Consider the following 18,085-nt stretch of genomic DNA (forward strand, 5'->3'; position numbering starts at 1 on the left):
TTAACCAATAAGAAGAAATATGAGCTATTTTAGAAAAAACAATACATGCTCTATGACGTTTTCTCCAAAATTTCATGTTGAACACCGCAAGTATTCATGATGAAGTCTTGTGCTAGGGTAACCAATAACCATCCACCTGACCATTTGACCTTCATGTGCTAAGCATAAAGAACATATATCAGAAAGAATTACACATAGATTGTCTATATATAGATATAGAAGGCCATCTCGGGAGATGATGGTAACACTCTGGTATCGTTGTGTGACTTTGGAGCCTAGTCCCGGCTACAGTTTGAACAAACAAACTTTAAGGTAGCAGGGTTCTGGGACTATTATCTCTCTTTTCGTTTCCGACTATTTTAGTCAAGCTGCTCGTTTTGTCTTTGCCTGGCCCTTTCCTACTCAAGCCTTGACTGCATAACGCCATCAACTGCGGTCTGCTGCGAGCTGTTCCCAACTGGCTGAATCTATGTCGTTGAACGTCGGGTCAGGTCAAGTCACGATGCATTTATGTATTTTTCAGTTATAACAGTAACACGTGAAGTAACCTACTACGTCACTGTCGTTGGCTATAACGCTGTTGAGGACTCCCAAGCCGCCTATTCTGCACCAATCGTGATGGACACCACTCCACCAATAGCCGGTCAGGTTATAGAATTGAGTCGTACTGAAATGGTCAACGAGACTAGTACAGATGCTGAAAGTGTCGTCACCTGCACCTCTAAACAAGGTTTATCTATCTTAAGCTTTTATGACAAAGAAACTAGCATTATTGAGACATTGCGAATTTATGTACACTATACAGTGTGATCAATGACCCAATAAAAAAGTAGTCGACATATGTTAAAGGTTTAATGAACCAGTGTGTTATTGTGTTCTGTTCTTTTGTTAGAAGTCGCGTACTAATCCATCTGTATTTTATTTCATTTTTACATCAAGAGTGTGATACTCTTGATGTCAAGTGTCAAAAATCTCTTACTCAAGTCGCTGTGGCATGGGAACCCTTCCATGACCCCGAAAGTCTCATTGTACGGTGAGTCAAAGCATCCTCTCCCGAAATATTTCATAGCTAGCAAAACATACATATTTTAGAAGTTCTTATCATTGTGGTAGTATATATTAAGATCGTTATACATGATTTGTTTTATACAGTGGTTTGAAACGATGTTTTGTTTCTTTGATGTTATCATTGGTATGTGACATGGATAATTGTTGTTTTAATGATGCACATTGTTTAAAATCACTCCACGTAGGTACGAAGTGGCGCTAGGTACAAGTACCGGTGATGGTCAACTACAAGACTTTACAGCAGTAAACTCTCGACTAAACGCCATCGTCATAACAAATTTGGACCTGACAAATGTCCGTCAGGTATTTGCTACAGTGCGTGGAACAAACGCTGCAGGTACGACTAATTTTGTGTTTGTCGCTCGACCATCCAATACGATGTCCAGTTATTTATAGCTAATGAAAAGCACTGCAAATAGAAAATGTTGAGGGTGGGCAGTAAGCAAACAGTTTCTAACCTGAATTTTATCTACGTTTTCAGGTTTGTCAACCGCCTCCACTTCAAACGGTGTTTACATCAGCCGTGTGAGTTCCGGATTGTCGCCTCTGGGAGAGATTAGGGTTTGGGATGGAGAATATTCCACCAAAGATCTGTAAGTTTGCTGCGCCTGATGATTATGAAAATACATTTTTGGATTTTCGCTTAATGATATAGTAATGTTTATGCAAAAATGCCTCACTGTCTCGTGCTACTTTGTGTTGTTCTCTAAAGTGTCCTTAAGAGAAAGTTTTATGAAGGTTGTGAAGAAATGTATAATTCCAGTAACTTTTAATGGGGTTTGATTTTTAGTGATTATCAAGACCATAACGAGGAGCTCTCTGCCCACTGGGACTTCAGCGGAGACCCGTGCCCTATCTCACAGTACGAGTGGGGTATACTAAAGGTCGACGGTACCGTCATACAGCCCTTTACTGTCGTCCCTCCAGGTAGGACATTTTCTATACACAACGAAAAAGCCAGTAAAAGACGTCTAGACACACATTGCTTTTTTCGTCGAATGAACTTTGAATGACACATTTACAGATAATGTTTATGCCTACAACTGGATTAGTTAATGGAAGAAAGAGATATGATAGCCACATAGACATGAAGGTTTTGCTGCATATGAAAAGTAAATGCCATCTTCAAAGAGACAACAGCAAAGTACTTTATTGCACGATAATTGTACTTGGTATAAAGTATGTTCGATATAGTGTTATAATCGAGTTGGTTTAATAATTAGTTTCGGTATTTTTCTAATGTTAAAGCAGTCGTTTAGTGACACCAAGCAAAGTCCGGTTACGTATGAGGTTGGCTAGCCAGCACTACAGAGCAATGCCAATGGCCGATTCCGGTTACTAATACTACACTCTAAAGAAGGCACCGAAAGTGTTGAGTCAGACAAATTTCTAGACACACGGGTATCAATTAAAATCTAATCCAGTTTGCACTCCACAAATACAAATAAGGGTTTTTGATACAAGTCTTCTGTCAAGAGGCTGGTCTTTGCTGAAATAGGCAGGTCGAGCATAAAGACCTTTATCGTGTATGATGCCTGCGCGTTTGTGTGAGAAAAAATCGTGGATTGCACTTCATTGGGTGTTTATTATGTTTGCTGCAACTATCTGCCTAGTGGGTAATTTTCTCTTTGTGAATATTATTGGGAAAAACAACATTTTTCAAAACTTCAAAACTTGTATACAAATTACTTCCCATGTATGCTGTGATGCCATTCTATTGTTGCCGGGGACGGACATACATGGCGGCACGGTCATCATTCCTGCTTTAAGAAGTAGCTTTGTTTGATTTCAAAAGTCTTACCTTCTGTACCAAGTAAATTGTTTATAAAATCTACTTTTGTGGTCGAATATTTTTCTCAGCCTTGCGTCTGCAGGTCTGGAAAAAGAATCCCTTCACTATAGGTCAAGATATACACTCATTCAATTGGGAGGATATTTATCTTTTTTTCTTTCATACGAAGGACAAACTTCGGGCAACAACAATGAACTGAAGATGAAGGACGGTGAAACGTTCTTTGTTGCTGTAAGAGCTACAAACGAGATGGACTTCACCTACACGGTCAGGTCGGACGGCATCACGGTCATGTTGGAGCCGCTGATCCCTGGGGAGGTGAGTTAGCCTGCTCAGCATTATAAAGTGGCTTTTCAATTTACGAAAGAGAAGAAAATAATATAATGAAGATAAGAAATATATATAAATACTTATTTATCATATCAATAATTAATATGAAATATAGCCAATACCATTGGAAGTTGTGGCTGGTACATAAGTCCTACATTTAGTAATCATGGGTTACCACAGGTTCGTGATGGAGGCATTGTCGGATATGACCTCAAATTTCAATCATCAATCACTACGTTGTCTGCGAACTGGGACAGTTTCGGCGACAGAAGGCTACAAGGTAAAGCGACATCGTTTTCAATATTCCTATAGCTTTCTACAAAAATTCACATGTATGGATATCATGCATAGATAACAAGTAAGTTCAATGAAGGCTGAATAGTTACCGCGGCATCATAAGCTATATTTTTGTAGCTGTTGTTTAATAGTAAGAAAAACACTATATATCCCTTCAATCTCATCAGCTCTAAATCAATTTATTCTAAAAATCATAAGAAAATTGAGAAGCCTAAACACCACGAGTTAAAGTGTGCCTATCTAACACTACTTCACATTAATCAATGCATTTTCATACAAAACTGACTGTTGATATTTTTTGTATTGCTAGTTTTGATTTTGCCAAATCTGACTTTAAGTGATACGTTATATGCTGATAATCTTGATCGATGGATGAGTAACATTCTGCTGTGATGTTGACTTGATTAGCTCCATTATGTCTAACAAAATAAAGGGCAACTTGACGAAGACGAAGAGCAGACGGTAGAGTATTATGAAGTTGCACTTGGGACGGACCGTCGCTTCCCTAGAACCAGGGACAATGTACATCATTTCGTCAATGTTGGGCTGAACCAGACGCACACGTTTCAATACCTACAGGTAACAATGTCAAGATTTTGTACAGCATTTAGATACACTCGACTCCTCAATTACACAATTCGATAGAAACTTGCAGAAGCTGCAAGAATATTCAAGAATTTCCAAAAGTTTTGACATTTGGCGCATGAGACCCTCATTGGTATGACAAATAATGCACATTTATCTTTTAGGTACTCGTGGTAATTCCTAAGATGAATATTTTCTAACCACATCGTTACCCACATTTAAGCACGTGTTTCACGTCGTGATCAAGACTCCGATGAATTCGTTTGAACAGTGACAATTGATTCAAACCAATAAGTAAATTGTATAAAAAAGTTGTCATAACATTAACATGGTGATAGAGAGTTTCAATTACCATCCAAAACAAATGGCGTTAACACATTCATTATGCATTATGTTTTAAAGCTAAGTCCACGAGTGGCAACATACTACATCACGGTCAGGGCTCACAGCGTTTTAACGTCCGTAGCGGAGGTGACTTCTAATGGTATTCAAGTGGGTTATGGTGGTCAGGTGTTATCATTGGGACACGTCGACGTCAACAGGTTAGGACTACTTTGTAGCACGCGTAATCAGTAGAGTATTTTGAGAAGCTAAAATAAGTTGAATTTACCCCATCCTTGTAATCAAATTGTACGAATACCTATTAGCAGGACAGAACGTACAAATTAACATTCTGGCTCCTGACACGTCTTTCTGTCTAAAGGTTTATCCCTTCTACTGAGGAAGTGTCATTTTCCTGGGAAGGGTTCGCTTTCGCCCTTCCAGTCCTGTACAGCCAGTGGGGAATCGCGTCAATGGATGGGAATCTGACACAGCTAGAGTGCAAGGATCTGGTAACCTTGAGTCCTTTAGTTTAATTATCTTCAAAGCAAGACCCAAATGTTCATATCAAATGATTCTAGCAAACTTAGTTACATGTACACTCAATATTGTGAAATCACGGTTTTCAAATTGCATTAGTTTTAATATCGATTGCATGATTCAGCAAAAATAAAGCTGTTTTTCTTTTAAAAACAATAATTACGTCAAAAGTTGTTGATTAAATAGAACTTTACTGCAAAGTACTATATGCTTATTTGACATGGGGTAAATAAGGACGTATTGCTGTTTCATCACGTTGATAACTATTCTGCATTTACCTCATCTAAGCTTGGCACAAAAAGTTTGGGAACTTAACTTTGGTCGATCATATTTACGTTGGATGTTTATTTTAATCATATTTTATATCAATTGGAAAGCTTGTGTTTTTCCCTATGATACCAACTCATTGTGAATATAATCGCATGAAACGAGCAGTAGGCTTGCTAACGTGAGTGTGGTGTAAAAAAACAGTGCGGATCCAAGCCTGAAAGTAGTGGTGTCATCAGCGTAGTGAATGAAGCGGTGTGTGGAGGAATGTGATGTTGAAACATCGGAGAGTAGATTACACTTGGACCGTTGGATGGCCGAATCTAAGTATTGAGACGGCGAGGACGGAACCATGGGCTGACTGTTGCACAGATAGAGTAACAGCCTTTAGTTGAGGCAGCATCATGGTGGGTCGGACTTCCTACCGGAGGAAAAACAAGGCTCGTCACCCCAGGTAACCTCAGTGTGGAGAGATAGACGGACATCATTCTCCATCCATCCAGTTACAAACTGCAATTTGAGACCGAATGCCATTCTGCAGGATGACAATGCCCGCCCACACGGAACAAGGACCATTGCAGACTACATGTACTTTTAGGATGTAGGAATGCAGAGGATTGAGTGATCTTTCAACAGCCCAGAGCTGAATCTAATTAAACACCTCTGGCATCAGCTTGATCGAGCTGTGCATGCACACATGACCAAAAAACTCCTTAACGCAACTTTTTTTGCTTGAATAAAAAGTAATCTTGGATTTGATTGATGTGTATCATTTATTCAAGCTTCATATAACCCTCGTACACAAGTCAATAGAAGACAATATTTCCACGACCCACACACGTAACCAGGCCTGGTCCTAGTATCATTAGTTTACAAGTATAATGAATTAGATGTCACAAGCTTTCTAATGATGTATAATACATTGAGATTGAAAAAGAAAAAAATGGAAATATGATCGACCAAAGTTAAGTTTCCAAACTGTTGTTCAAAGTTTATAATGTATGTATTTTACACGCCCCAGCAAACCTGTAAGATGAAGGAGACAAAGGAATGCACCCGTCTTATGAACAAGTTCGATGTCCACTCACTCACCAACGTGGGGAAAGACACAGCTGTAGAAGTCGGAGACCTGAAACTTATCCACAATGAAACATACACAGTGATTGTCATAGTAATGGACCAGTCATCAGAGTGTTCGCTTGCGTCATCACTTGTAACTGTGGACATTACCCAACCTCATGACGGAAGTGTTTGGGTAGGCCCTTCTAAAGGCAAGGTAAGTACAAAATCAAATGAGACTTCCTGACTTCTTGACATTTGAGTCTTTATCTTTTCTGTGCAATACAAAATCTCGTCATTTGCACAAGTCTGTAAACAATGGCAATTAATTCAGAAAACCGGTATGAAAATCACCACGAACGCTCATGATATGGAAGCCAACACATTGAAATTTTTGCGTCTAAAGTTTGCTTGAAAAAAATGTTAATAATCAACATTGATTATATCGATTGGGTGACGATGTTGCCAGGTGGTTAAACAAGCCTTTTATCTGATCTGACCACTTTAATGTTAATTTTACAATTAGCATGAGGGATTTCCAGCTTTTATATCCTTTCAACAAGTTTGTTCATCGCAAAAACACAAGGGACTACATCTCGACACTGAACTGACACTCGAACGAACCACATCTTCTGAACGGAAGCTAGACTAACTGGCCTAATGGGACATGCAGTGGTATGCTCTAGAAATGTCCTATCCCATTTAGACCGGAATTATTTGACCCACTAACATCGAGAAGCGCACATGTCTTCTCGATAAGTGTGATGGGTTCTTAAATGTGCTCAAGGTGTGATTTTCCTTAAACACGGGACCTTCATTTAACGTCCCGAAGCTGGGTACTTATTTTCACCTGTGTGGAAGTCTTGGGAAATGCTTTTCAGAAGGGCGCAACGTCTGGTCAAATGATCAAATCCTGAACCCCTTGGTCCTGGGCAAAACACCCTCACCATTATGCCACATAGCATCTACGAAATTGTTAATCAATATTTTCATTGATTTATTTTTTTTTCTGCAGTCTGTGTCCTACTCGAGCAGGACCGATGAGCTGCATGTTTCCTGGGCGGACTTCTCTGACCCGGAGAGCGGCATCGATCACTACGAGATTGCCGTGTTCTCAGGGAGAGCATGTTCAGATGACTCTGATGAACGGTTCCAAGTCACGAACTTTGTACCAGTTATATCAAATGGCAACGAATACACTGTGACAGACATCACGCTTGAAGTAGGTCCTATTTTCAGCTTTCATATATAGACATCTGCTTTGGGTACCTTCGCCCGAAGGTTATGTTTTCAGGAGCGTTCTTGTGTCTGTGTGTGTGTCCATCTGTTAACGAGACAACTCGAGAAGGCTTGTATGCATTCTATTGATTTTTTTCATGTTTTGGGGTCGGTTAGATTTTTAGATGATTAAATTTTAGGCCTCCTAGAGACGATAATTCAACAGACGGTGGATTTATCGAGTTTCCTCTTTCCAGCATTTGGAATTTAAGTGAATCTGAACGACGTGAGAAATAAATCATGCAAATTAGGACCTTATTCACATAATCGATTTGTTTGTTACGATTAAGATGTCATACTTTTGACATATTCTCATTATTTGGTTGGAGATTATGAACTGATATAATCTATGCAACTTCGGGCCTTATTTGCGTAATCAATGAGACACATTCACAGTTCGTCAGTCGTAAAGGTGAAGACATGATGCCGTTGTGCTGTAGTTTTGTTAAGCTTGAGTTTTCTTTGATGTGGTGTGTTTTGTATAATCATTTGTGAGAGATTTCATAGAATTTTAAAGAGACATTTAAAGTTCATATTTCAGTGTGGTAATGAACATCCAAACAGTGTTCTACTATTTAAACTGTTTGAATTTTGAATTTCTGTCGATACGCTAATACGCATTGCAATTGATGGTTCTGTCTAGCCCGACATCCCGTACTTTGTGAGGCTGCGTACCTTTAACAAGGCTGGCCTGTCGATCATGACGGAGTCTCCGCCCATCCTGCTGGATCTGGAGGATCCGGTTGGTGGAACAGTAAAAGATGGGCGGGACTTCAGTAGTGACATCACTCATCTAAGCTCAACCTCAACCATGGAAGGTAAGAAAAGTTTATCTAGAAGCTTTAAGATCAGAATTACCAAGGTCAGTCTCAAGCCTCGTATATGTGTGTACAACTGCCTTGCCATAATATATCATCTGCTTTTGATTGTTAGATAAATTGTTTACACTGAACTGTTTCCAAAGACAACATTCCCTACTCTGATACATGAAAATAACAAAAATGTGTTTGTGGCTGATTTTCTATATGAGTCGGTTTTAAAGCATGACAGCTGAACGTAGCTTTAAATTGATGCATTTCTATTTTTCAACTCAAGGAACCTTTATCTACCTGCCAACCCATGTTGGCGATAAGTGTCCTTCTGGTCAGTACGTCATGGACAGCGATGAAGCTGATTGGAGTCCTGTCTCATCAGATTCTATATACGGCCTCCTTAGTGACCACAGGATAGTGTTCAGCCATGATGAGGTATGGTTTTCATTATCCTGTCCCATGATGTGATGTTAGAATGATAGAAAGGAATTCAGATGACATAAGAAGTATTTAGTCAAAGTCAGCAGCAATAACCATGTGATGTGTACGCTTAATCGTCCCTTTTCCATTGTTCGTTATCCTCTGTCAACTTTAAAAGGTGACATTCGGTGAAGACGGCTTGTCCATCACCATGTCTAGAGATGTCCAACAGACGAGGATGTACTCAGGAGCGTACTCCACCCGGGCAGACCTGCAGGGAGGCGGCTCCTACACGTTCGACATGATCGCTGCGAGCGGCGACATCAAAGCCGTCACCAGTGTTGTGTTCTGGGACGGCCCAGCAGGCGTGGTGGGAGACTTGGACGCTCCAGTAGAGCAGTGGGCTCAGGAAGAGTCAGCGGCTGAACCTCCGGATTGTACATGTTGTCTCAGAAACAACACCGGGAACGTGGCAAACTATACCGGGGCCCTGGCAAACGACACAGGAACCCTGACAAACAACACGGGGACTCTAACAAACTCAGCCACAGGTAACCCTACACGCTCATATAACATGGATTCTTTATTGACTTAAGAGAGCTGCCACGGTGGAAATTAAAACCCAGGATAATTGCGGGTTGTCCTTTTTCGGAATCAGAGTCTCTCCTAGGACAGATTGGAATTGTAATCTGCCAGAGGACAATCCGCGACTCTATTTCAATTATAGCGATCGCAGTCTGTCCTAGGTCGAACAAAAATCTTCATTTGCATGCTATTGGGATTTGCGACAATTCGCGATCCTGTCATATAAATTCAAATCTATTTTGATGATAGGAAATTAGAATAAAGGAACGAACAAAATTTCTACAATTCTTTATATTTCCACGATGTTATTCAGAATTTACATATACAGGATTAACATCTGAGATTCAGTATCTAACTTTAAAATTTCAAACAAGAATAAAACAAATGATTTATCATTTGTTTACACGTAGATGCCAAAAATATGCTGTATACTACTCACCAGTGTACGACAGTACCTTATTCAGTACTATTGCTTGTTTAACTTCACCATTTCAAATAAGTAATACAGCAGAAGGGTTTATCATTTTTACAAAACTTATCAAGAATATGCTGTTTACTAATCACTAGTTTACAGTAACAGTAGTACCTTTACGTACGTAACCCTTCTTAGGTGTAAAACTAAGGTGCACAGAACCTGTGTAAAAGTGAGCAATTATGCTAGTATATGATGAAATAAGGACATGATGAGGCAACCTGTTATAATCTGTTTGCTTCACATTAGCTCCGGATGGACACGATGAATGTCCGTGCAACTGTACTCACTATCTACTTGGAGACAGTACAGACATTCCAACGTCTGTACCACTGACGACTAGACCGGTCTACGATTCGGCTGATGAAGATAGCGTACCTTCTGGCGATCACACTGAGAGACAAGTGCCATATAGAGGATGTGGAGTTCAAATTCACCCAGGTTGGTAGGTTAGAATAGCCGCCGCTGCGTACATTTGAGATCAGCACATGTTTTAGATTTAATGTCATCATATGTTTTTCTAATTTTTAGTAATTCACGAATGATATATGCATACTGTACCAGAATCTTTTACTCTTTGTCCTGTAAAGATATTGCAGCTGGAGGTGTGGTGGGACATTATGCCGTGCTGTGGTGTCGCTTTGCCAATGATACGGTTGAACCACTTCAAGAGATGGCAACTCTAGACTTCGACCCAACAGACGGGTGGCACACCTATGAGTTAAAGATTACTATAGAGAGGACCTTCGCTGTTGGGGTAAGCCGGAAAATAGTTTTGAAACATTCCCGTCTGAGGACGATGATATTTCTAATACAGTACCTCTATGAAGTACCTTAAATACGATCATGTATCTTACAGTTTCTTATTACACATTTAGGAGGATTGGAGCCTAGAGCTTATCATAGATGGGAGATCACAGGCCATCATGAACGGCATCCCAGTTTTCAGCGAACAGGTCCAGCTAAACCTGGCCGTCTGGAACCGAGATGACTTCGTACCTGAAGTTCAAGACATCTTCAGCAGCCCAAAAGCTACCGCATTATTCAGAGATCTGAGGTTTACAACTTTGTATATGCCTCATCAAATTATAACTTACATACAGGACTCAATTCAACTAATATGTAAATTACATGTTGTAGATGTATGTCTCAAATATCGGTAACTTTTCTGGGGGACAAAGAGAGGACTATGAGGAGGCAAGTTAAGACAGGAGTTTTCTATTTATTTGAACTTGCATACTTGCGACTTCATTACAAGTCAAGGTTTTTATGACCTTAGTTTACTTCATAGAAATGAACAATATTCCTTTTTCTAAACAAAAAACACATGCTAGGTGCCCCTGCCTTGCCATCTTTTCTCAAGGCTGGTGACTGTACATTCTTTGATATTTCACAGGTTCCCACCGAGCGCAGACAACCTGTGCCGCTTTGGAGATCCATTCCGTCCTGGGGACAACAGTGTCTCCGCCTTCTACGCAGGGGTGGGGACAAAAAGGATGATGGATGATGTGGCGCCTTTTCGCGAAGTTAGTTCAATTTAGGTTCTAGATAATTTGTGTAGCTTGTAGTGCTGATGAGTTTGGTTCTGAATGGAGTTTAAACTGTAAACGCCAACACAATAAACTCCATTCAGAACGACTTCTACCAACACAGATGAACTTTCAAATGGAGTTTGGTTCTGATCTTTTTAGTATTAAATCCCATAATACACTCAACGTTTCCCATACATTCAACGAGCCATAACATTTCTTAATGGCAGGTTGCCCGTCCCTGTGTGCCATGTGTTAAGCCATGTGACAAGTTTGCCTGTGACCCGGACTGTTCCAGCCTGGACACTACAGCATTCCACGTCAGAATTGACAACCTGACTCTCAGTCCTAATGCCAGCTTCAAGCAACTAGGTGGAATTAACTATACAGATGTTGCTGCCATCTACTACATCACAGTTAAAGCTGTATCAGGTACATAATTATGTACATGAAGTTTAGCTGTGCCTATCTGTTTGCCTTAAATGAAAGAACAAGAACTTACTGTATCCATAACTCCCCTAGACTAAAATAGAATGTGAAATGTAAAATATGTTGTCCTGATAGTTTTGTTTTGTGCACACCTGTGACACGTGTGTGCATGTTTTTGTTTCACAGCATGATAACTATGTTTTATTTCACGATTTTACACTTTCATTCTGGTACGCACGCGTTGTGTTGAAAGGAGATTGTCGTTGCTAATTTAGCCCTTTTTTCCTTAAAAAGGGTCAGGTCGTGTAGTTTATTCGTCCTCCAATGGCGTGAACATCGACGTGACACCTCCAGAAATCCAGCAGATATACCATGTGGACATGTCTTGGGATGATGAAGAAATAAGCGAGTTCCAGGGAAGCAACAGCACCATCGCCGTTAGGTACAAGGCCTTCGATAGAGAAAGCCAGGTAGGTAGACAGACAACATTTTAAGGCTACATGTATTCGATAATGCTCTCTTGTAATAATCTTTGAGGCATGACATCGATGTATGCAAATTGTAGGCAACGTCAAAGGCACTGCAAATTTTATTCCGTTGCAGGTGGTGGAGTATTTTTGGGCCATAGGAACGACTCCACGGGGAACTGACGTCCAGCCTTTCAGGTCAAACGGACTAAAGGACATGGCAGTGAACTCTGACCTTGAAGGGTTTTTACGTCACGGATCAACATATTACGTCACTATGAGAGCTGTGAACGGCGCGGGATTGCAATCCGTAGTAACCTCACCAGGTAACAAACAGTCTTAAACAAGATTTTGATGTGTGAAAGTCATAATAGATAGGTTCAATAATCTAAGGAAAGTCACGGAATCGCAATAATTTGGTGTTTACGGCTGTTTTCAATATGTTGTTTTTACATGTTTTCTGTTGTGTTGGTTGCTGCCCGTTCGTAACTGTTTAAGAGCTATATGTTTTGGTTACGTTCGGTGTGTTTACGGTTATTTTGGTTGTTTCGGGGGTGCTTTCTGTTTTAATTAGTAAAATACCAAAGTAAGGTAGCGGTAAGCTTATCGCTGTCGCCTTGTGTAAACTATTATTGCATACTGAAAAATAATAATCGATATAGCTCAATGATCTCAAAGTCACGTTTTTGTGTATCCCTCTTTTCAAACTCTTCAGGTGTAACAGTCCTATTTGGATACCCAAATGTTACTCACACCAACACTACAGTTCTCTTTGGCGAGGACTTTCCAGATTTTGTGCATGATGATAACACGGTAATGGTCACTGACCTCAGCTTGGTAGGATTGTCCTGGGATAGCCAACAGGAAGAGGAGAATATCGCATGGACCTGTGAGTAAATTGCTGTCGAAGAATTGTTTTGTTTTTCTTGCATTATGGAAATCATTCAGATACCGGTAGTGCTGTAAGATATCCTGTAAGTAAGGGGTCATGTTTTATAATGGTTTACACCAATAAGATGACATTGGACCAGGGATAACGTCTTTCATTGGACCAAAGCTTATTACCCTTGACGCTCGTTCTCAATGAAATGTGCAAAATAGCGATTTTTAGGGTCGAAAAATTGATCAGCTCATTTTCCAAGCAAACCTACCTCATTTTTTAGCTGAACATCTCCTTTTATGATCCCCAAAATATTACAGCTAATTTATCACGTGAAGTTGCCGAAAATTTCTAAGCTTTGATTAGATGTCCTTGGAGATTACCCATATTTTTGCGGGAAGAAATGTTGAACATCAGTAATAAGATACTTCATTTTTGGAGCTTCCATGTCGTGACATCGCCTTCAAAACCTATAGTTGAGGAGTCAGTATCTCTGGTAAAACGTCTGTTAAATTTAGTGCCGGCGTGCTGACGATTACTGTATAACTGTTTCATTCAGGATTAATATTGTCTGGATTTGTCTTTGCATTTCGACTTGTTTGAGATATCTAACAATGACGGAATCAGATGGTTCTTGCAAAACGTTCGATCCTCCGTTGATCCGAATAATGTAACCCTTACAACATCTATAAAATATTCAATGTTGCAAACTAATACTGCTTAGGAGCAGTAAAGCATTTGGAACGGAGAGGGAATCGCGGAAAAACGGTAACGGAGATTACATACTGTCGCCAAAAGGCGTGTTCACCAGACGCAAGTCGCCAAGTTGTAAATGATCGACTTCTGATTTCTTTTCTTCTTCAAACATATCAACGGCTATAGATTACTTATTGTCTTGAGGTTTATAAAGAATTCAACTTTGGAAAAAAATCTGGAAGAAAGAGTAGAAAATTGGAATATGATAACCCTACAGGGGGTTTCTCTCAGTTGAATCTATACTTTTCTATTCTAGTTCAAATGCTTTTACCTCATGGTGCACAACTACAAAAAGTTCTGCGCCAGGTAATGTATTTTCCGCAACAGGTGTAATCTCCGTTACCGGTAACGGAGATTACTACAGTTAAACTTCGGCTTTTCCTTCAAAGGGATTTCCGTTTTCGCGTTCCATCTTTTATCATTAAAAGGACGTATGTACGGGCATTTAGAAAATGGGCAGCGTTCCTACACCATGCCTTGTTAACAACACAGAGAGCATCAAACAATGGTAACGGATTACATTCATTACTGTACTGTCATTTGTTCGAGGAGGTGGTCCACAACTGATAGCAAACAGTTCTTATTTGTTCCTTTTAAAAGCCACAAAAGCTTTAAGTCGTCATAAAAACGACAGGGTGGCGCCTTATATGTGGCATATCTTAATGTTAGGAACGTCTTACTTCAAACGGTAACGGAGCTTACCGTTTTGGGCGACAGGCATAAACTGCCTTGCACAGCGTACACGAACAGTGACGGGAGCGATCTGACGTGATTTGTCGGAGGGCCTCAGTAGCTGGATTCACCAGTTAACCGGTCAAACTCTGGACTGAATTGTTACATTCACGGCTGCTTTTTAAATTTTGTATGTCTCCGCAGGCGACAGCCGTTTTTTGTGACTCTTTAGGCCACTCAGTGCCATAACTTTTTCGAAGTCAAAATCAATAAGTAATTTTGAGGAGCATTTTTCGTGAAACATGATATGTGTTGTGGGAAAGTGAAGAAAGCATCGATGGTGCCTTTAATTTGGCCCATATCAAGTCGTAAAGGCTGGCGACAGCAATTTGTACATTCAAATGAGAACGAGCGTTGAGCGCTTAACTATTTTCCATTGGCTAGAAACCATATTTGCATCTATATTCTAGTTCCTACTTTCAATTGTCTCAGTTGGAAACCGTAAGATGACCAACTTGAGGAGAAAAACCTTGCTTTGAAAAAGTAGCGTGACTATTGAAGGCCATGTTTTCATTTCCATGATTTATGTTACATCACGGCAGTATTACATGATATATGTTATGTAGTAGAAGTAGTGAAATGTACGCAATAGTCAAACGATGTCTACTTTGTTTAATTTGTTAAGTGTTTCAATTTAATCAATTTTTCTTCATTTCAGATTTTAGTTTGAGCAGTGATGCAAATTGGATGAATGACGTCTTTCCGCCTACCCGGGTCGGGGATGGTGATCCTGGATCCGTGATCATTGTGAATGGAACCATTAAAACGCATGGGATGGTTTTTAATATATCTGACTTACCACGGAATGGCCAAGAGGAAGAGGCAAGGTCAAATGAATTCCACATGGAACCTGGGAGGTACGTGAAAGTGACTCTGCCCTTTGTTCTGGCGCTTCAGTCTTACCTGTACGTCTTCTAAGTTTAGACATTTTAGAGGAGACGAAAAACCTCCATACATCTTTGTTATCTTATGAAATCAATAATTCGAAGCGTTTTTCTCATAAAAACAAATGAACTGCTAAGCATTTTTCACAACTACGTTCGTTGTCACACATTTCCTCGGCATATATACCTTACTTGATTTATACTGATACATTGCATTTTCACTATCTTACCCTTTAGAACGCTGTACCCTACACTACGTGCCTGTAATGGTGCCCACAAGTGTACAAATGTCAACGTTAAAAAGATCATCTATATTCGTAAGTTTCTGCATTAAGCTGTTGGAGCCTTCAATATTTATACAGTAAAATTACACAGTCATTTACAAAAATATCATATATGATACAAATGAGATGATTACTAGATTGTTTGTTGGCTTATTTTGTAAGATCATTGGAAGCGAGACAGTTTAATGTTGAGTGTTTCGTAAATCGTTGATGGAAGCTGGGAAAAATTGATCCAAGATCAATTCCGAACTACTTCATTTACTTAACAGGGCCATCTGATCGACTCGGGACATCCCGTCAGGGCGAGAGTGCAGAAATCGTTCTAAACATGTCCACCTTAGAAACCATCTCTATAACGACAATGAAAGGTTGGATACATATTCATTTTTACCTTCCGAATCCAGTGTCATAGCGTTTATTTCAATGAAAACTCATTCAGATGGTCTCGCTCAGAAATACGTTTGCCATTAAATCAATTTGCTTAAATAAATGACTATCTATATCGGAATTGACTAGCACTTTTATCCAATCTTTGAGCCACTTGTTCAAATTGCCGTCTGTTGTCATCGATTTGAAAACTGAAACTGAAGAATATTCAATACCGGCTTCGCTTTGTTGTTAACTGACTGTCGGAACATGTACTTTAATGAAGTTAATCTCCTTTCCTATACTTATTTCATTCGATGATATGCACTAGTCTTTATATGATAATTTTGTGTAGAATCAGTACCAATTTTCAGTCCTGGGAGACTAACAAAGTCTTGTTTTACAGGACTGAGAAAAGGAGCTACCTTGGTGGCAGGTTTATTAACAGAAGGAGATGTCTCCTCTGAATACACTTCCGACGCGTCTGTCAACTTTAAGTCGTTCATTGCTAATCCGGATTTTACTGCAGGCTTTACCGACCGCTGGCTCAGGCACAGGTAAAAGTGAATAGTCTGCATAGGGTAGCAATGGGAAGTTCTATTGGTTTTCTTTCATTAGACTTTATTGTAAAAGCTCCTTTCCTCTATATGTATTTAGTACCTTAACAGTGACGGTGGATTTGGTTGAATATACTTAACACATGGTTTATTCTTATTCTGCTGTACATTTCACATAATATATGAGCTCCCATGATATTTTAGTCACAGTACTATGTTGTCCCCTCACAGAGTGAAACATTGGCTTGGTGTGAATTTCTTCATCACCACGCTAGGGAATGAGATACGAGGTCCAATCAACATCACTGTGTCACTCAACACAACACAGATAGAACCGGGACTGGAGCTAAGACTGATCTACTGGAATTCTGGTAAAATATGGTATTTTTTCGTAATTCAGAATACTAATTGCAATTAATGAAATTGACAACTAGGCTGACAACATGTAATGGTCCAAATCTACATTGTTCTCCTACACTTTGAAGAGTCGCTATTTAACAGAAATTTTCAAACAAAACAAAAGTTTAACAAAAATATATCCGTCCTTTTGCAATCGGCGCGTAATCTGCGTCTTATGCAATGATGAGTCAATTTTAATTCTTGTTTCAGTCACAAATTTTTAGTTAGCTGTGTCGGTTCGATAATTCCCGTGCTAATCTTTCACATTATGAGGTATGAGGTGAGTCTACTTACATAAGGTTTTTAGAATGCATGCGCTCTATTTTTCACGCAATACAGAAATGCAAGAGTGGCAGGATGCACAGAGAAATTGTGACCGAGGGAAGACGGCACAAACTATCATTGATTGGGCAGACCGTTTCGGACAGTTCCAGGTCAGCACTTGGACCAAGTATTATATATGTTTAGCTTTAAAAACATTCATATCATATTTACAACGTTTTTATCGCATTTCATTTCATTGATTCATGGATTTTGCAGAACAAGCTCATGCATAAGAATGTAGATCAAACGGGTTCATTTGTAGCCCGCAAGAATGAAAACGTGGGAAATTCCCTTATAGTATACCCTTATTGGCAGATTTGTTCTTCACGCGAATATACTTTCTGCTTAAGGTGTGCAAGACAAATAATTACCAAAACGAAGTGGTTTCTGGGGAAGCCAGAGTCTACAGAAGTGTTGAAGACACCGAGCAAATCTTCCAAGGCCCGGCCCACTTCGCCCTCGCCGCTGTAGAGAAGAGCTTCTCGAACACCCGGCCCGTCATCGTTTCTCACAGTCGCGTACAAGCACAGGAGGATGAAGAAAAGGCAATCTGGATCAGATATTTTGACCTCGATGGGGATCGCCTTTCCTTTTCAATTTCTGTTCCACCCCTGTTTGGAACTGTCCGACTTCAAGAAGAGAAGGTTAGTAA

General features: G+C 39.8%; 1 protein-coding gene across 1 annotated transcript in view; it reads left to right on the forward strand.

The window, feature by feature from the left end:
• The window catches only part of LOC136429570 (uncharacterized), a 53,562-nt gene that overhangs the window by 25,499 nt on the left and 9,978 nt on the right, over window positions 1–18,085 (forward strand). The window contains exons 35-64 of the mRNA XM_066419404.1: window positions 524–730; window positions 940–1,033; window positions 1,254–1,405; window positions 1,550–1,661; window positions 1,859–1,995; window positions 3,030–3,178; window positions 3,371–3,470; window positions 3,921–4,066; window positions 4,475–4,614; window positions 4,776–4,905; window positions 6,222–6,476; window positions 7,275–7,481; window positions 8,181–8,355; window positions 8,633–8,784; window positions 8,948–9,320; window positions 10,076–10,267; window positions 10,417–10,583; window positions 10,705–10,883; window positions 11,223–11,352; window positions 11,586–11,787; window positions 12,079–12,254; window positions 12,388–12,577; window positions 12,967–13,140; window positions 15,278–15,476; window positions 15,741–15,820; window positions 16,057–16,155; window positions 16,560–16,710; window positions 16,942–17,081; window positions 17,449–17,543; window positions 17,784–18,077. Coding sequence (XP_066275501.1) covers window positions 524–730; window positions 940–1,033; window positions 1,254–1,405; window positions 1,550–1,661; window positions 1,859–1,995; window positions 3,030–3,178; window positions 3,371–3,470; window positions 3,921–4,066; window positions 4,475–4,614; window positions 4,776–4,905; window positions 6,222–6,476; window positions 7,275–7,481; window positions 8,181–8,355; window positions 8,633–8,784; window positions 8,948–9,320; window positions 10,076–10,267; window positions 10,417–10,583; window positions 10,705–10,883; window positions 11,223–11,352; window positions 11,586–11,787; window positions 12,079–12,254; window positions 12,388–12,577; window positions 12,967–13,140; window positions 15,278–15,476; window positions 15,741–15,820; window positions 16,057–16,155; window positions 16,560–16,710; window positions 16,942–17,081; window positions 17,449–17,543; window positions 17,784–18,077 — 4,997 coding nt within the window. The remainder of the gene's footprint in view (window positions 1–523; window positions 731–939; window positions 1,034–1,253; window positions 1,406–1,549; window positions 1,662–1,858; window positions 1,996–3,029; window positions 3,179–3,370; window positions 3,471–3,920; window positions 4,067–4,474; window positions 4,615–4,775; window positions 4,906–6,221; window positions 6,477–7,274; window positions 7,482–8,180; window positions 8,356–8,632; window positions 8,785–8,947; window positions 9,321–10,075; window positions 10,268–10,416; window positions 10,584–10,704; window positions 10,884–11,222; window positions 11,353–11,585; window positions 11,788–12,078; window positions 12,255–12,387; window positions 12,578–12,966; window positions 13,141–15,277; window positions 15,477–15,740; window positions 15,821–16,056; window positions 16,156–16,559; window positions 16,711–16,941; window positions 17,082–17,448; window positions 17,544–17,783; window positions 18,078–18,085) is intronic.

The sequence above is a fragment of the Branchiostoma lanceolatum genome, chromosome 3 (assembly GCF_035083965.1).
Source record: "Branchiostoma lanceolatum isolate klBraLanc5 chromosome 3, klBraLanc5.hap2, whole genome shotgun sequence".
In the NCBI taxonomy this organism is placed as follows: Eukaryota; Metazoa; Chordata; class Leptocardii; order Amphioxiformes; family Branchiostomatidae; genus Branchiostoma; species Branchiostoma lanceolatum.